General features: G+C 38.9%; 2 protein-coding genes across 3 annotated transcripts in view; one reads left to right on the top strand and one right to left on the bottom strand.

The window, feature by feature from the left end:
• The first annotated feature begins 153 nt into the window (after positions 1-153).
• On the top strand, positions 154-17,089 carry LOC133634104 (PRELI domain-containing protein 1, mitochondrial-like). Of its 2 annotated transcripts, XM_062027108.1 has the most exons (7): positions 154-311; positions 5,543-5,728; positions 5,796-6,021; positions 7,951-8,064; positions 10,519-10,597; positions 11,217-11,242; positions 16,400-17,089. In XM_062027108.1, exons 2-7 carry the CDS (start codon positions 5,637-5,639, stop codon positions 16,433-16,435), a joined length of 573 nt encoding a protein of 190 aa, XP_061883092.1. In that variant the 5' UTR covers positions 154-311; positions 5,543-5,636; the 3' UTR covers positions 16,436-17,089. The 2 variants fall into 2 exon arrangements, with proteins under 2 accessions (XP_061883092.1, XP_061883091.1); XM_062027107.1 differs by lacking the exon at positions 11,217-11,242.
• LOC133634103 (aerolysin-like protein) overlaps positions 10,340-19,513 on the bottom strand; it is a 37,746-nt gene continuing 28,572 nt past the window's right edge. The window contains exon 5 of the transcript XR_009821876.1: positions 10,340-11,282. The gene's annotated coding sequence lies outside the window, so the exon portion shown is untranslated. The remainder of the gene's footprint in view (positions 11,283-19,513) is intronic.

Genomic DNA, 19,513 nt, shown 5'->3' with positions numbered 1-19,513 from the left:
TGATTAATTTTGTGTATATTTTAAATCAGAGCTGTATAATATTAAATCACATTATTTTTACATGACACGAGTGTAATGTTGCTTCCGGATATTTCCTCATCATGTCAGCTGTTTCTAGCAAACACTGGGTCACGTGACGGACGCCGTACTTGCAGTTCCTCATCTGGCCGCTATTTGTAAATGGGCGTTCCAGCGACTGTGAATGGCTAATCTCTTGTTAGGTTGTCATTGTTTTCGTGGGAAAAAAGCCGAACTCGTGGACGCTCACGCTGTGGTTATTTTATCCTGCCTCTCATTCTCAAAAATATTCGGTAAGAGTGATGTTTTTTTCCCCAATTGTTCAAGGCGCGTATAACTTGTTATTGTGTTCCTCTTCTGCGGGCAATGATGATGAACGCTTCGTAGACAACTTCCTCTCTTGTTTAGTTCAACCTTGTCAAAACTAAGCGGAAATATATTACACATTGCCACAAACGCACTGCGCCGCATTGAAAACGACAACAAGTTGATTTAATATCAGTGCAAAATATTCGACGTGTGGCGAAAGGTTGCGGGGAGATAGCGTTAGCAACATTAGCATGCTAGTGAAACACCTTTAGCACTTCAACGAAACTCGCGATATTTGAATGTCTTATCGCGAGAACTCAACGTGACTACGACAGTGATAAACCTTGAACATATACTCATGGTAACGCCAGTATTCATTAAAAATGGACGTGTAATTATTCAATTATATCTCGCAAATAAATCTAATATAGTATCAATACAATTTTAAGCAACTGTCTGAATAATGTAAAATGATGCATCACTGTTTATCATCTATGTCAAATTCATCCATCCATCATCCATTTTCTACCGCTTGTCCCTTTTGGGGTCGCGGGGGGTGCTGTAGCCTATCTCAGCTGCATTCGGGCGGAAGGCGGGGTACACCCTGGACAAGTCGCCACCTCATCCAACACAGATAGACAGACAACATTCACACTCACATTCACACATTAGGGCCAATTTAGTGTTGCCAATCAACCTATCCCCAGGTGCATGTTTTTGGTGGTGGGAGGAAGCTGGAGTACCCGGCGAGTACCAAGTACATTTAATTCAAATGTACTTTATTTTAGTCTACATTAAAGGGACCAAGTATATCAAAAGTGTGTTAGTTATTAGTGGATTTAAATAGATTAATTAGCCGCTAAATAGTCAATTGGCTTGTAATTCCAATACATGGATTTAAATAGACAAGAGATTTGATCTCTGGGGATTAAAAAAAGTAAACTTTTTTGTCTGACCCATCTTTTGTATAAAATAATAAAAGGTTGGATCTGCTATATGGCGCCAGTGCTGCCCTAAAGTCAATGAAAAAGATAGACCATTTGTAAAAAGTTTATTTGACAGTCCATTTTACAACATAATTGAATGTAAAACTATGTTTAGTACTGCACGTCTAACACGGTGTTGTCAAGTCTTCAGAAAACCACTGTCGGTAACTACAGTTCGTCGCTACATCTGTAAGTGCAAGTTAAAACTCTACTATGCAAAGCAAATGCCATTTATCAACAACACCCAGAAACGCTTCGCTGGGCCCGAGCTCATCTAAACTGAACTGATGCAAAGTGTAAAAGTGTTCTGTGGTCTGACGAGTCCACATTTCAAATTGTTTTTGGATTATATAGTAGACCAATAATCGTTCGAGCAGGGCTTCTTAACCTTTTTGACATCAGGGCCCAACTTTTCCACTACAGATGGGTCCTGGGCCCCCTCAAATATTAATGCTGAATCAGTAATTTTACTCTTGAGTTTAACCATATTCAATAAATGTTTCTAGCCTACTTACAGTTTAACAGGTTAACAACCATGTCAAATGATATGAAAGCATGTGTTAATCACAAAGATAATTATCAAGGCTTAGGTCAGGTTGATATAAATACTAATCAAATATACTGCAAAAGAAAGGAGTCAAAAACTAGTGACAAATAAATGTACATAATATATATATCTATATAGATATATATAGATATATATATGTGTGTGTGTGTTTCTTAGATAAACTGTCAATAAAATTAAAATGCAAATAAAAATACAGCTTCACCACTTTAGTTATACATTTTGCTCTTAAGAAACTTCTGTATGACTTTAGCCCCAGATTTCTTCTGTTTGATATTGTCATTACTGCCACAAGTGGTGGAAAAGTGTATGACAACTGAGCGCCGCTGCGGCCCATACCACCGCAGCTGAGAAATAGATATTGTGAGAAATAGATACGGTTAAGAAACACTGGGGATAATATAACGGTGTTTGTTGGAGCGTAGGTGTACATGTAAGGCAGGGGTGTCAAAGTCAAATGGACGGAGGGCCAAATAAAAAATTTAGCTACAAGCCGAGGGCCGGACTGTTCGAATGTTCATTGAAAAAATTTTAAATGACGCATATAGTCTAGTGAACCTAATTGAACCTACTGAAAACCTAACAAATATATTCCAATATGATCAGATAAATAAAGCAATATTTTCTTATGGCTCTGTCAGTAATCTTTAATTTTCAACAGACACAAAAGACAAATTTCCTTTATATAAAAATCCCCATAACATGAACATTAAATGAAAGAAACCGGTATTCAAGGCACCATCAGTAGCCTATATTTTCTATTTTAGCAAAAGTGGGCTAAATTTACTTCAAAGAAAAAAACAATAATAGCAATTTTCTATCATCCACTCAACTGAAATATTTTTAAAATATAATTAAATTGAAATACAATAAAATAAAGTGCAAAAATCTATAAATCAAAAACAACACTTTGTTTAAGGAGAAGTAACATGCAGTGAAAACAAATATTAAACTTTAACTTTTAAACTTGAATTGAGTAAAAACTCTAAATATGTGATTGCACAGTAATGTTCACATTAAACCCCCCTCCTCCCTCCGTGGGAGGGAGGCGAGTTGGGTGCCCGAAACCCCCCGCTGGTTTCGGCCCGCCCCTTGGCGCGCGTGGCACGGCGGGCTCCGCGACCCGACGGCTGGCCCTCGTGGCTTGACGGCGGGCGCGTCCCGACGGGCCGCGCATAGGGGTCAAACGCAGAAGTCTCAGGGCCTCGTGGTGAGGGGGTGGCCTGCGGGTTTCGGCCCGCTTGACCCCCCCGCTCCGCTTGGCGCGCGCGGCACATGACGGGTTCCGCCACCGACGCTCGGGCTGCAGCCCGACGGTGGTGCGGGCCCGGCGGTGATGCGCGGTTTGGGGAAACAAAGCAGAAGTCTCAGGGCCTCGGGGCCGGGTTTCGGCCCGCCCCCTTGGCGCGCGTGGCACGGCGGGCTCCGCGACTGACGGCCGGGCTGCAGCCCTTCGGCCGGCAGGCGCGTCCCGGCGGGCCGCTCGCCCCCTTTCGGAACCTTGGACCGGCATCCGCTTGGTGCGTGTAAAAGATCTGCGGTCTAAAAAAAAAAAAAAAAAAAAAAAAAAAAAAAGATCTGCGGTCTGCGGGCCGGTTCTAATAATAAATCAAGATCATCCCAAGGGCCGTAAAAAACCTTCTCGCGGGCCGGATATGGCCCGCGGGCCTTGACTCTGACATATGTGATGTAAGGGAAGGGCTGATTGGGGGAAAAAAAGAATCACGATTCGGATATTAATCGATTTTATTGAGCATCCCTGGTTAATACATGTAATCGGTATCAGCAGCATAAAACCCTGAAATGAACATCCCTAATTAAAACAGAAAACAATATATCTACAATTATACTGAATCTGCTGTAGTCAATTATAAACATATATACTTCAATGTGTTTTCTTTAATTTCATGACTATTTACCTTGTAGATTGTCACTGAAGGCATCAAAACTATGACAACAGTGAAGTGAAAACCTCTTGAAGCTCATTGAGAGAATGCCAAGAGTGTGCAAAAGCGTAATCAGAGCAAAAGGGTGGCTATTTTGAAGAAACTAGGATACAAAACATGTTTTCAGTTATTTCACCTTTTTTTGATAAGTTCATAACTCCACATGTGTTCATTCATAGTTTTGATGCCTTCAGTGACAATCTACAATGTAAATAGTCATGAAAATAAAGAAAACCCATTGAATGAGAAGGTGTGTCCAAACTTCAAAACGCTTTTACATAGTGAAACCCAAAATCTAAGTTACATTTAAACCAGTGTGGGTGGCACTGAGAGCAGGTGGGTAAAGTGTCTTGCCCAAGGACACAATATACAGGTAAAAGCCAGTAAATTAGAATATTTTGAAAAACTTGATTTATTTCAGTAATTGCATGCAAAAGGTGTAACTTGTACATTATATTTATTCATTGCACACAGACTGATGCATTCAAATGTTTATTTCATTTAATTTTGATGATTTGAAGTGGCAACAAATGAAAATCCAAAATTCCGTGTGTCACAAAATTAGAATATTACTTAAGGCTAATACAAAAAAGGGATTTTTAGAAATGTTGGCCAACTGAAAAGTATGAAAATGAAAAATATGAGCATGTACAATACTCAATACTTGGTTGGAGCTCCTTTTGCCTCAATTACTGCGTTAATGCGGCGTGGCATGGAGCATGAAGTGCTCTAAAACTTGCTGGTAGACGGCTGCGTTGACCCTGGAAAAAAGAGCTGGACTGCTGCTGAGTGGTCCAAAGTCATGTTTTCTGACGAAAGCAAATTTTGCATTTCCTTTGGAAATCGAGGTCCCAGAGTCTGGAGGAAGACAGGAGAGGCACAGGATCCACGTTGCCTGAAGTCTAGTGTAAAGTTTCCACCATCAGTGATGGTTTGGGGTGCCATGTCATCTGCTGGTGTCGGTCCACTCTGTTTCCTGAGATCCAGGGTCAACGCAGCCGTCTACCAGCAAGTTTTAGAGCACTTCATGCTTCCTGCTGCTGACCTGCTCTATGGAGATGGAGATTTCAAGTTCCAACAGGACTTGGCGCCTGCACACAGCGCAAAATCTACCCGTGCCTGGTTTACGGACCATGGTATTTCTGTTCTAAATTGGCCCGCCAACTCCCCTGACCTTAGCCCCATAGAAAATCTGTGGGGTATTGTGAAAAGGAAGATGCAGAATGCCAGACCCAAAAACGCAGAAGAGTTGAAGGCCACTATCAGAGCAACCTGGGCTCTCATAACACCTGAGCAGTGCCAGAAACTCATCGACTCCATGCCACGCCGCATTAACGCAGTAATTGAGGCAAAAGGAGCTCCAACCAAGTGTTGAGTATTGTACATGCTCATATTTTTCATTTTCATACTTTTCAGTTGGCCAACATTTCTAAAAATCCCTTTTTTGTATTAGCCTTAAGTAATATTCTAATTTTGTGACACACGGAATTTTGGATTTTCATTTGTTGCCACTTCAAATCATCAAAATTAAATGAAATAAACATTTGAATGCATCAGTCTGTGTGCAATGAATAAATATAATGTACAAGTTACACCTTTTGAATGCAATTACTGAAATAAATCAAGTTTTTCAAAATATTCTAATTTACTGGCTTTTACCTGTATATATATGCGGTAGAAAATGGATGTTGATTATTTTTTTGAATTTCTTTTCAAAGTTTTTCACGGACCAGCACCGGGCCATGGCTCGATGGCTGGTGACCTTGTCAAGTGACTGCATGTGTGAAAATTGTGGCGGGCAACAGGAGAAGGATGGTCAAGTACTTCAGTAGTAGAAGTGACATCGACAGTGCGTGGAACCATGTTGTGTCTGCCTTCTGGCAGCGCTATCCCAACCCCTTCAGGTAAACCTGCACATTTGTTTCCCCCAATACTGTTGTTGACCTGTAGTAAGCCTGTTGTGTTGCTCAGTACGCACGTTCTCACAGAGGACGTGGTGTACCGCGAGGTGACCGCCGACCACAGGCTGCTGTCCAGACGCCTCCTGATGAAGACCAATCGGCTGCCTCGCTGGGCTGAAGTCTTCTTCCCCTCTGGCATGTCCCGCTCTGTCTACATTGTTGAGGACTCCATCGTGGACCCCGTCAGCCGGACTCTGACCACCTACACCTGGAACCTCAACCACACCACACTCATGGTGAGCACAACCACAAAAACACTTTTTTTTATATGGCAACTGAAGTGAGTTGTTTTGTCATTTGCAAGAAGTAGCAGTTGCAAGTCCAAGACGTTAGATTGCAGTAGTGTATAGTTTATGATGTGTTGGCTAGTCAGGTCACTCTTTGCTGAATATAGTGTTTTGTTGCACACTAAAAAGTGTTAATACTGTAAGTATTGTACTTAGTACGTACCAAATGTTTAATTGTAACGTTCATTGTGGTTTTCAAATTTGGAGGTGTTGGAATCGCCATGTAGAACCGCAAATGCTAGTCAGTAGCATGCCAATAGCAAAGCCAATGTATGTTAGCATCAAGCTAGTGCATTTTTGGAAAAGTGGAGCCTTACTTTACTTTGAAGCGTTATTTGAGTCAATTGCTTTTAAATTTGCAACATGAAGAGCTGGCTGAGTTGGCAACTGGACGTGACGTCATGCGCAACCCAGGTAACGACCATAGCGCTGTTGGAATTTAGGTGGATTCGTAAGACCGGTTGGATTCAGTCGGTGCCAAAAAAGTACCTGATTCGGTGTCCATCCCTACACATAATTGTACATCTGACATAATTTGTGCAGCTATCGATTGTTTTAGTCATCAAGCAATTTACCGATTAGTTTGTTCGAATAATCGACTAGTCCAATAAAACACACTATAGCCTGAATACATGTTTTAGGGAAAATTATTTTTTCACATTAAAATATGCACTTTTTAAAATGTGTACATTAGTAAACAATTGTAATCTGTGCGGTTCACTGCGACACAGATCACGGCACCCGCACACTCACGCCCCTAAGTGCAGTAAATTACACGGAAACTGCGGAAACTATGTCCCTATATTTAAAGTTCCAGGTCGGGATATGATAATTTTTTATTAGACTCATTAAACGACGAATCAAAGCAACAACTTATAAATCCTGGCTTTTATCGACGAACAAATGTGACAAGTTGTTTTATGGGATGGTTACCTTTCACATTTCAAGCCGTGCAGTACCTGGGAATTGATACTCGTACTCAGCAGTACCAATTTTCGGTGCTTTTATGTGTTTTCAAATGTGTTAATTGTTTAGTTTTTAAAAGTCTTAATTTTTAGAAATAATATTTAAAAGTGAGCTAATGCTGTTCATTTGTTATATCTTGTTTTCTTATACTTCTGTGCCTCATTTGCAGGTATTATATAGTGGACTTTGCACGCATTTGCAATTCCAATACGTTGGATGGCAATAGTGTCTAGACTAGTAGTGTTGCTGTAGCCAGAAGTAGTCTTTGCCATTAAGTTGAATGTGCCAGTCTTTCTTTTGCTGATTTCTACAAAGTCCTGTAAGTATTGTGCTTATTTCACACAAGCTGTTGGATTGTAACATCCATCTTAGTTATAGTCATGTTACCAAATTTGGAAGTGTTGAATTTCCCCATGTAAAACAGCGAATGCTAATTGGTAGCATGTCTATATCAAATGTAATGTAAATTAGCATCGAGCTAGCGCCTTTTGAACAGTGTATCCTTACTGTACGTTTTAGCGCCTTCTTCCTGCTTTGTTGGTATGGAAATGTGTAAGATTACTTAAAGACAGTCCGACTGAGTCCACTCTGAATGCTTGAGCCAGTCCCGGAAAAAAAAACAAGACACCAAATATTTCTGTGGCGTAAAATTGATAGTATAAAAAGGCCCACAGTTCATCACGTTGTTGTCTTCCACCAACTTCCACACAACACAATCTGAGATATCTGGGCTAGTCCACCATTATTTTTATCATTACGAGTATTATTATTGTTATTACAGACGACTGCACTGATGGTGAGTGATTTGGGGTTGCCGTGGCAACAGTAGAGCCGCTCTTGTCTTTGTGTCAAGCAACTAATGTAAAAGTAAAACATCTTCTGAACCTGCCTGTGTCTGTGTGCCACGTGAAGTCTGTGGAGGAGCGTTGTGTTTTCCAAGACTGTGCGGAGCAGCCAGGCGTCACCCTGCTCAAACGGGAGGCGTGGATCTCCTCGGGCATCTACGGCTTCTCCAGACCCATCCAGGTGCCTGACCTTGTACTCTGTTATTCATTCTCGTGCCGTACTTGACTTCCTGTTTTATTGTTGAAAACTGTACCATTATAAAAGTATTCTGTATCGATCAATATCGATAATTATTGGGGGTTTTTTATGACCTATCTAAAATAAGGACCAGGAGGAAAATATATTAAATGTAAACATTTGTATTTCAAATGTACGGTAATATTCCTCTGATTATAAAACATCAGCTATCAAGGCAAAAAGGAAAGAAAATGTCAACAAAACCATAGGAAACAATCAATGTACCGTATTTTTCGTACTATAAGTCGCAGTTTTTTTCATAGTTTGGCCGGGGTGCGACTTATACTCAGGAGTGACTTATGTGCGAAATTATTAACACATTACCGTAAAAGTGGTTAGAGTGTCCGCCCTGAGATTGGTAGGTTGTGAGTTCAAATCCCAGCTGAGTCATACCAAAGACTATAAAAATGGGACCCATTACCTCCCTGCTTGGCACTCAGCATCAAGGGTTGGAATTGGGGGTTAAATCACCAAAAATGATTCCCGGGCGCGGCGCCGCTGCTGCCCACTGCTCCCCAAGGGGATGGGTCAAATGCAGAGGACAAATTTCACCACACCTAGTGTGTGTGTGACAATCATTGGTACTTTAATCTTTAATCTTAATCTTTAAATATCAAATAATATTATTTAGCTCATTCACGTAAGAGACCAGACGTATAAGATTTCATGGGATTTAGCGATTAGGAGTGACAGATTGTTTGGTAAACGTATAGCATGTTCTATATGTTATAGTTATTTGAATGACTCTTACCATAATATGTTACGTTAACATACCAGGCATGTTCTCAGTTGGTTATTTATGCGTCATATAATGTACACTTATTCAGCCTGTTGTTCACTATTCTTTATTTATTTTAAATTGCCTTTCAAATGTCTATTCTTGGTGTTGGCTTTTATCAAATACATTTCCCCCAAAAATGCGACTTATACTCCAGTGCGACTTATTTATGTTTTTTCCCTTCTTTATTATGCATTTTCGGCCGGTGCGACTTATACTCTGGAGCGACTTATACTCCGAAAAATGCGGTAAACAAAATTCTAAAATCATATCGAACACTTTAACAATAACCTCTTAGAATGAAGGTGCAAAAATAGGGAACATGTAAGAAATGCTTAATTAAGTGTAACAGAATAGTGCAAAGTATGAAAATGTAAACATAGAGAAACCCGAGAAGAAATATTTTCTGCAGGTTTAGTGCCAGAAAGTTGCAGCTGTGCTCTAAAGGGTGAGCATGGCTAAAGTGGTGCGGTATTACCAGTCTCTGTGGGGACGAGCGCCTTGCCTCATTTACAGACCACATTGGTCCACATTGGACTACGGTCCGCTTTTTAAAAATCCAAAAAACTGCTATACAGTCAGGGTGACTTTTTCTGTTTAATCCCCAATTTCTTCATATTTACTTTCGCTTCTCACTCCATGCAAAGAATCAACCGCGAGACCACAAGATGGCGCAACCAAAATTGATAGTTGATACTGTTACCTTAGCGTGTCACCCCCACTGATCAGTGATAATATCCTGCCTTGCTCGGTTACCAGAGCGCGAGGGCCTTTGTTCACGCAACCAACCTTGCTTTGCAACTTCCGACAAAGAAGAAAAAATTGAATGTTTTATCGAACACATTTTTTTTGTGATATCGATTACGTGTCTATCGCGATATACACTATATTGCCAAAAGTATTTGGACTTGAACTTGAAGTGCCATCCCATGGAATTGTCCAAAATGTTTTGGTATCCTGGAGCATTCAAAGTTCCTTTCACTGGCCAAGCCCAACTCCTGGAAAAACAACCCCACACCATAAGAAGTTTGGAGCTCTGTAGCAACTGACTGTGCAGAAAGTCTTTGCACTATGCGCTTCAGCATCCACTGACCCCTCTCTGGCAGTTTACGTGGTCTACCACTTGGTGGCTGACTTGCTGTTGTTCCCAAACTATTCACTTTTCTTATAATAAAGTTGACTTTGGATTATTTAGGAGCGAGGTAATTTCACGACTGGATTTGTTGCACAGGTGGCATCCTACGACAGTTCCACGCTGGAAATCACTGAGAGCGGCCCATTCTTTCACAAATGTTTGTAGAAACAGTCTCCATGCCTAAGTGCTTGATGTTATACACCGGGTGATTAGGACACCTGATTCTGGTAATTTGGATGGGTGGCCAAATACTTTTGGCAATATAGTGTATATTGAAATCGTTTTATCGCCCAGCCTTACCGTGTTTGCGATTAGTCACACACTCACCAGCTGAGTTTGTGCAAGAAAATCCAAGTTAGGTTTCTCACGGTCCCCGAAGGACATGACAATTTGTCGCGACCGCCACAAGAAAAGGAGGCAGTTTTCTTTTTTTCAATGTCTCTCTTTTATGTCAAGCTTATTTCCTGTTTGTCCTCCCCGCCAGGAGTTCGGATTGGCTCGCTTCAAGAGCAACCAAGCGAAAGCCATGAAAGGGCTGGAGTACGCGCTGTCCAACATACAAGGTTGGTACACGTGACCTGCACACTCAGCCTTAAAGCAGATGTCTGTGGTGGGTTTGGAACATAAATGCAGTTCATTTAATAGAGCATGTGGCGTCAACAAGCTTGTACTGTCACTAAGAAGCCAGCAGAGGGCGTGACTACACTGATTTGCTGCCTAAACGGGACGCTGTAGAATTTAGAAGTCAACAAAAACACACTTTCACAAGAGAGGGAGCATCTGTTTCTGAATGTTCTGAACTCCTGTTTCATTGCTGCATTGAACTTGTGACTTAGCGGGGGTCTGCATGAAAGTACAATAGATCCAATTCCCCCAGCTCACGTCAGCTTCTTTAGACAGCAAACGAGACTAAACTGATCAGTTATCCTGCAAACATTGTTCTGGTTATGGAATTCAGATGTGTCGCCGCCATCACCTCATTTAACAGAATATGAGGAAGTAGCGCAGGAAAAGGAAGTGAAGATGTGATAAAGGGATGGCACCGATATGTGTCATGCATCAAGTTATTGAAAGAAAGCAGACGTTTTGATGCATGGCGCTCCTTGATTGGCAAAGCGTTTGTGCTGATGCGGCATTGTTGTGATTCTGTCCCACCGCCGCCTTTGTCGACATCACCTTCAGGCATCAGACTCAGGCTGAGCGCAGCGGTGAGTATGGAAGCAGCAACATTGGGTACACCTGCACCATCTACTGAGATGAGATGAAATAGCTTTTAACATTGTGACTCTGCATAGATGACATATTTGCAATGTAATGCCAATAAAGTCAAACATATCTTATATGCTGTGCAAGTACAAAAAAGATTTTAGTTTAAAATATTTCTCATAATTAAGAGTTTTTTCATCAATTTTCTTTAAGTATTTAAAAAAGAAATCCTTAAGAATTTTAATAAGGTTTCCTTTACTTTCCCTCATAATTTACACACATTTTCTCCATGAATTTTAAGAATGTTTAATCATTTCAACACTTTTTTTTATCTGTTTAAAATGTTCTCATGATTTTCACACTTTTTCTGTAAAGTTTTATAACTTTTAATGCAAAATTTCCATATCAGTGTTTGAAATTAAAGAATGTTTCTCATAATTTATATTAAAAAAAAATCCTTAGAATTTTTACATGTTCCCAATCATTTTACCCATTTTTTATTTTAATTTTAAGAACATTTCGCATAATTTCAGTACCTCCTCTCCTCAAAATGTTTGAAATCTTTTTTTCACAAGTTTACAACTTTTTCTTCAGATTTTTCACATTTTCCCCTATAATTTTTAATCATTTTAATCATCAATTTGAAGAATGTTTCTCATAATTTTGCTACTTTTTTCTTACAATTTTTACATTTTCCCAATAACTCTACCCATTTGTTCATCATAATTTTAAGAGTATTTCTCATTATTTCAACATTTTTGTCCCATAAAATCCTAACAATATTCCTCATAATTAAAACTTTTTTCCTCAGAATTTTCAAAATTTCCCATAACTTTTTTCATTTTAATTTCAGCAATGTTTCTCATAATTAAAATATTTTTCCCCTTAAAATGTATAGCTTTTGTATAGGATGTCTCTCAGTAGTGCAGGTGTACCTAATGATGTGGCCGTGAGTATTGAAGCGGTCACATGATGTAGCAGAAATAGTGTGTTTATGTGCGTGCACGTATGCACGGTAAAAATTAGATCCATGTCCAGTTGGTAGCTAGTATGTTATTTTATAGCGAGAAAAATGTACAATCACAGCATTTCCAGGATGTAATCAATTCTCGTGACTATTTGATGGTTGTCTGGCATTAGTCGCTACTCTCTGCATGAAGGATGTTGCTTGTCAAAGTTGTTACAAGCTTTGTCTCATGGAGGCAAACTCTTTGTAACGCTGCATGTCGCCATGGAAGGGCAGCAAAATCGAATTCCTATAATTATGTCTACAACTACTCTGTACACTTTAGAATGGATGATTAAATTGCACGCAGTGGATGAAGTCTTGAACCAGTCTAATACTGTCTTAGGTGGTAAATGTTGTGCATGTAGCAGCGCTTTGTGTAGCACAACATTACAGTTCTTCGATTATATCTAGTGCCTCTGTGTTTAACATTACCCTAAACGGCATCTAGCACTTCTAATGATGTGTACAACTACCTTAGATCTGGTCCTGTTTTACGGACGAAAAACAGCTATTTTTTCCCCCCACGCTTTGTACCCTGCGGCTTACAAAACGTCGCGGCTGATTTATGGATTTTTGTCCGCTAACAGCCGTAATCTTTTGTATTAAACAGTTTACATTTAATACCGACAGAGACACTGAAAAGGCGTGTTATTGTTTGTGGTATGGCGCCATCTTTTGGACGATTTCGCTCACTGCAGGTGCTGTGGGTTGAAAATGTACTTCCTGTTTCGTACTTTAAACCGGAAGTGTAACCGTCAGTAGCGTTTCTGCTCGACAGGATTCTTCATTCATCAATCAAACAAGCAACATTTGTACGTTTTACAATGTAACTAAAACAATTCATACTTACTAAAGGAGTGTTTTCATGCATATTTGTGCGTGCTATCGTAATGTAATCAAGCTAGCGTCATTAGCATTAGCCATTATGCTAACAATTTTACAAGTTTCTGTGTTAGTATTTTTAACTTACAATAATAATTATTGTTTCAGTTTCACAAATTCCTCAGTGAATTTACCAAAACGTCAGTTTAGTTGATTGGAGAGCTACCTTCCGCAGCTAGTGGGTACCGTTTGAAAAGAATTAAGATTATGTAAATAAACATTAAAAAAATATTTCAGACTGATATATATATATGCGGTTTATAGTCCGGCTAATACATGTAAAAATATTTATTTCTTCTCAAATTTGGTGGGTGCGGCTTAAACATCGGTGCGCTCTGTAGCCCAGAAAATACTGACATTGTTTGAAAAAAGTTGTAGAGGCAGCAGGACCAAAGTGCTGAATAACGGCCAACACCTCTTTGACACGTCGGACTGTTTGAATGATCAGGGTTTCCCCTACACGTAAACGATCGTGGCAATATTACTGCCGACACGCATTCAGAAAAAGTTTTTCTTCGACATGAAAACACTTTTTATGTAAATGTAAGTGATATACCGCCACCCAACCTCGGTCGGATAAGCGGAAGAAGATGGATGGATATACCGTATGTAGTCTATTATTTACGTACTATTGGCTATAATACGTTTGCAAAAAATCATAAAAACATTCCTTGTTGCTTTATTTTGAAAAAAAATCAATCAAAATCACCTGTCAGAAGCCTGTCAGCAGCTGGTGGAGTTGACAGCTGGCAAATGTAAGGAGAGAAAGTTGAAGAAAAAAGGTATTTTAAGCTAATTAATGCATTTCTCAGCTGCATTCGGGCGGAGGGCGGGGTACACCCTGGACAAGTCGCCACAGCTGAGATAGGCTTCCCCCGCGACCCCGAAAGGGACAAGCAGTAGAAAACGAATGCATGGATGGATGGATAATGCATTTCTTGTGTAAACTACCCTTTTGGACATTACTACCGACAATAACGTCTAACTTTACGCCGTGTGCGTCTTCGAACCTCCGTTTGGACATCACTGTGTGGATTTGTGGGTTTTATCTCCAGTTTCCTCCCACATTACAAAAATATTTGTTAGCTTCATTGCAGACTGTAAATGTGAATGATTATCTGACGATCTGTGCCCTGCCATTGGCCATGCTAATTTGAGTTAGCTTGTCTATGAGCTTGTCCATTGTACGTTAGCATTAAGCTAGCAGCATTAGAGTTTAAAGGTCTACTGAAATGAATTTTTTTTATTTAAACGGGGATAGCAGATCCATTCTATGTGTCATACTTGATCATTTTGCGATATTGCCATATTTTTGCTGAAAGGATTTAGTATAGAACAACGTCGATAAAGTTCGCAACTTTTGGTCTCTGATAAAAAAAAAACCTTGCCCCTACCGGAAGTAGCGTGACGTTGTCAGTTGTTCACTCCCTCATATTTTCCTATTGTTTTCAACGCAGCTAGAGCTATTTGGACCGTGAAAGTGACGATTACCCCATTAAATTGAGCAAGGATGAAAGATTCGTGGACGAGTAACGTTAGAGTGACGGACTAGAATGCAGTGAAATACATATTTTTATTCGCTCTGACCGTAACTTAGGTACAAGCTGGCTCATTGGATTCCACACTCTCTCCTTTTTCTATTGTGAATCACGGATTTGTATTTTAAACCACCTTGGATACTATATCCTCTTGAAAATGAGAGTCGAGAACGCGAAATGGACATTACAGTGCCTTTTATCTCCACGACAATACATCGACGAAGCTCTTTAGCATGAGCTAACGTGATAGCATCTGTCTCAAATGCAGATAGAAACAAAATAAATAAATCCCTGACTGGAAGGATAGACAGAAGATCGACAATACTATTAAACCATGTACATGTAACTACACGGTTAATAGATCTCAGCCTGGCAAAGCTTAACAATGCTGTTGCTAACGACGCTAAGGCTAACTTAGCAACCGGAGCTCACAGAGCTATGATAAAAACATTAGCGCTCCACCTACGCCAGCCAGCCCTCATCTGCTTTGCTCAGCAACACCCGTGCTCACCTGCGTTCCAGCGATTGACGGCGCGACGAAGGACTTCACCAGATCATCCGTGCGGTGGGTCTGCTAGCATCGGCTAGGCGTCTGCTAGCATCGGCTAGGCGTCTGCTAGCATCGGCTAGGCGTCTGCTATCCGAGTAAGTGGTCCTTGTGTTGCTACAGCCACCTACAACGTTCTTCTTTGCAGCCTCCATTGTTCATTAAACAAATTGCAAAAGATTCACCAACACAGATGTCCAGAATACTGTGGAATTATGAAATGAAAACAGAGCTTTTTTGTATTGTATTCAATGGAGAAGGCATACCTCTGTTCCCCGGGCTACGTCACACGCCTACGTCATCCTTCGAAGGCTTTTTCAACCGGAAGTGTGGCGGGAAATTTAAAATTGCACTTTATAAGTTAACCCGGCCGTATTGGCATGTGTTGCAATGTTAAGATTTCATCATTGATATATAAACTATCAGACTGCGTGGTCGGTAGTAGTGGGTTTCAGTAGGCCTTTAACCTTCATACTGCACAGTTGTATCGCTTTTTCAGTCTATTCCAAATCATATTTTTAATCCAATGTGATTTCTACTTGTATGTGCACTTCATGTGTGTATATAATGTACTTTCTTTAGTGTGGTTAGTTTTACAGTGACTTCATTGGGAAGAATATCAACAAAACCCATGAAGTTATTTTTTCAAATCTAACTCAAATGACGGTTTACTTATTTGGCAAACTAAATTGCAACATTGAGGTAGGGCAGAATAAAGTGTAGCCTGTATAACCTTTTACAATAAGCAACAATTGAAACTGCATTGAACAAAGAGAGCACAGTCTACCAAGTCAAATTTATTGTGTTAAAGCTGATTGTGACTCTGATAATATAAGGACATTTTTTTAAAATATAATTAATAGTATTATTAGTAACTAATAACACTAGTATTGGTGTTGAAAAACATAACTTTTAGCCTTTTTCAAGAAAATATATGCATCACTGCAAATCAAAATTGTCATATTGACCACGCCCCTAGCCACGCCCACACCAACAAGTATATAGTGGCAATCTAGGGGAAACTCTAATGATTGTGTTGCTCGTTGTCCTGGCATGTTGTGTGTGTGTGTGTGTGTGTGTGTGAAGGTTCTTTCACGACACAAATGAGACTCCATGTTGTTTCAGGAAGTGTGTTAATGTCAGCTCACGCTCCTGTTGTGTATTTTTGTTTTTGTGGGCTCAGGAGAGACGGCCCAGCGGCTGCCCCGGGGCCCGGTGAAGGAGGCGTCCGACAAGGCCAAGGAGGCGGCTAAGAGTCTAGCGTCGGCCGCGTCACAGAAGCCTCAGCAGTTTGTCTAACGAGGACTTTAATAGAAACTATCTCTACTTTATGTCTCAGGTCCAGCCGCACATGCGGTATCGCTGCTGCAATCATGCCGTATCATTTTAAAACATATTTTAAGCTCGAAAGTCTCGCTTTTGCTTCTCGATTATGGCTTGACGTCGAATGTTATGAACAGGATAAATGCTAATTCCTTGCCGAGTGATTCCCTCCCGCAGTCGCGTCTCAACAGCTACACGTCTGACAAGCAGCTGGCACGCAACGCAGTTTACTGGCGTCCCATTAGAGGAGCGTTCAGAGACACGCCCTCATGCTGGAGGTGATTGTGGAGTAAAAGCATGCAAACACCTTGATGGGGGCGGAGAGAAAAGTCCACATAATGTAAATATGCAATTGTGAGGACAAACATCTCACAACTTTGGAACATTTCAATAACCACAGCCTCTTTTTAATGTGAAATGTTTTCCTTCTGCACCTGAAAACATGATGATGTGTTTAGCAAGAATGTCTAATGCAAGATTTAGTTGTACAGAATAATTAGAATATTTCCTTTTATCTTCAACTTTGAGCTTAAATAAAATGTTTTTGTGTAAGTATTTTCAACATTCACTTTCCTTTGTTACCAAAAATTTATGAAAACTTTGCATATTACATTAATTCATTTAAACTAAGTTGTTCTTGAGGACTTTTTCAGCTACATTTGAAATTGTGTTCCTCCTACGAGAGACCCACTTGTAAAAGGGTTTTCCTCTGGAGCTCAAGGGACGGAGCTAGCAGGGGGTGGTTTAAGTCACACTTAGTGGGCAATGACTAAACCGGAAATGTCATTATGATTTATTTTTCTTTAAACATTTGTTTATTGAGTTTTAGAGACAGAAGTAAACACAAATACATCAAATGCTGTTTCCCCCCACAAGTGGGAAAAAAACACCGAGGTAAATATACATATATACACACGTATACATATATATGTAGATATACACATACGTATGTGTATGTATAAATGTACGTATATACATGTGTGTGTGTGTATATATTTGTATGTGTATATATATATATATATATATACACACAGTATATATATCTATATATATATACACACACGTATGTACGTACATATAAATACACACACACACGTATATACGTACATACATATATATATATATACACACACACATGTATATACGTATATATATATATATATATATACACACATATATATACACGTATATATATACATGTGTATATATATGTACATATATTCTATATATATATATATGTGTATATATATGTATATACATTATATACATATAAACATATGAATATACATGTGTGTATATATACATGTATATACATGTATGTGTATGTATACATACATACATGTATATACATATATGTATGTATATACATATATGTATATACATGTATATACATATATGTATGTATATACATATATGTATATACATGTATATACATATATGTATGTATATACATATATGTATATACATATATGTATGTATATACATATATGTATGTATACATATATGTATGTATATACATATATGTATGTATATATATACATACATACATGTATATATACACATATATGTATATCTATATATATACATGTATGTATATACATATATTTTTATACATATATATATATATACACATACATGTATACATACATATATATAAACATACATAAATACATATATATATATACTGTACATACGTATATACATATGTATGCATACGTATACAACGTATATACATACGTATACACATGTATACATACATATATACACATGTATATATATACAAATATAATACACACATGTATGTATATATATATACACACACACGTATGTACGTACATATAATTACACACACACTACTTGGCATCACAGGTGATGGGAAAAGGAAGGCCATCAAGACCACCATGGAGGCAGCAGAGAGAGCCTCTAGATGGCTTTGGATCAGGAGGAGCGAACTGTGGGCCAATGCTACTGGGACACAAGCTGGGGTCTGATCAACCCTGGCTGGGTCACCTGAGGGAGGGGGTATGATGTTGAAAGACCCGAAACCCCCGGTGATCTCAGGCACATCACTGAGGATGTGTCCCAGTGCATCTGAGGATGTATCTTACAATCACACATGTATATACTATATATACACACACATATATACACGTATATATATACATGTGTATATATATATAATATATATATACATATATTATATATATTATATATATATATAAATACATATATATATATATACATATATTATATATATTATATATATATATAATATATATATATACATATATAATATATATATATATATGTATATATATATATATGTATATACATTATATACATATAAACATGAATATACATATATATGTATATACATGTGTGTATATATACATACATACATGTATATACATATATGTATGTATATACATATATGTATGTATATATATATACATACATACATGTATATATACATATATATGTATATCTATATATATATGTATATACATGTTTGTATATACCGTAATTTCCGGACTATAAGCCGCTACTTTTTCCCCTCGTTCTGGTCCCTGCGGCTTATACAAGGGTGCGGCTTATTTACGGCCTGTTCTTCTCCGACACCGACGAAGAGGATTTCGGTGGTTTTAGTACGCAGGAGGAAGACGATGACACAATGATTAAAGACTGACTTTTCATATACCGGTAGGCTGGTTATTTTGATAACGTACAGGCAAGCACTTTGTATTACTTTGCACCGTTGTATTATTTGTACTCTGCACGAATGCTGTTCGCCATGTCAAAGATGTGAAAGTTTGATTGAATGATTGAAAGATTTATTGTTAATAAATGGGACGCTTTGCGTTCCCAAACAGTCATCTCTGTCCCGACAATCCCCTCCGTGGTAGCAGGAACCCCTATATACTACGGTAATTACACATCAAAACCCTGCGGCTTATAGTCGGGTGCGGCTTATATA

Source organism: Entelurus aequoreus, linkage group LG18 (genome assembly GCF_033978785.1).
Source record: "Entelurus aequoreus isolate RoL-2023_Sb linkage group LG18, RoL_Eaeq_v1.1, whole genome shotgun sequence".
NCBI lineage: Eukaryota > Metazoa > Chordata > Actinopteri > Syngnathiformes > Syngnathidae > Entelurus > Entelurus aequoreus.
The sequence above is the reverse complement of the archived record's forward strand: the minus strand, read 5'-3'. Positions and strand labels throughout refer to the sequence as shown.

Excerpts from the sequence above, each read along its gene's own strand:
- LOC133634104 (XM_062027107.1), top strand. The coding sequence starts at position 5,637 with ATGGTCAAGTACTTCAGTAGTAGAAGTGACATCGACAGTGCGTGGAAC. Across the intron at positions 8,065-10,518 it reads GCTTCTCCAGACCCATCCAG|GAGTTCGGATTGGCTCGCTT; the intron begins GTGCCTGACCTT and ends CCTCCCCGCCAG. Across the intron at positions 10,598-16,399 it reads CGCGCTGTCCAACATACAAG|GAGAGACGGCCCAGCGGCTG; the intron begins GTTGGTACACGT and ends TTGTGGGCTCAG.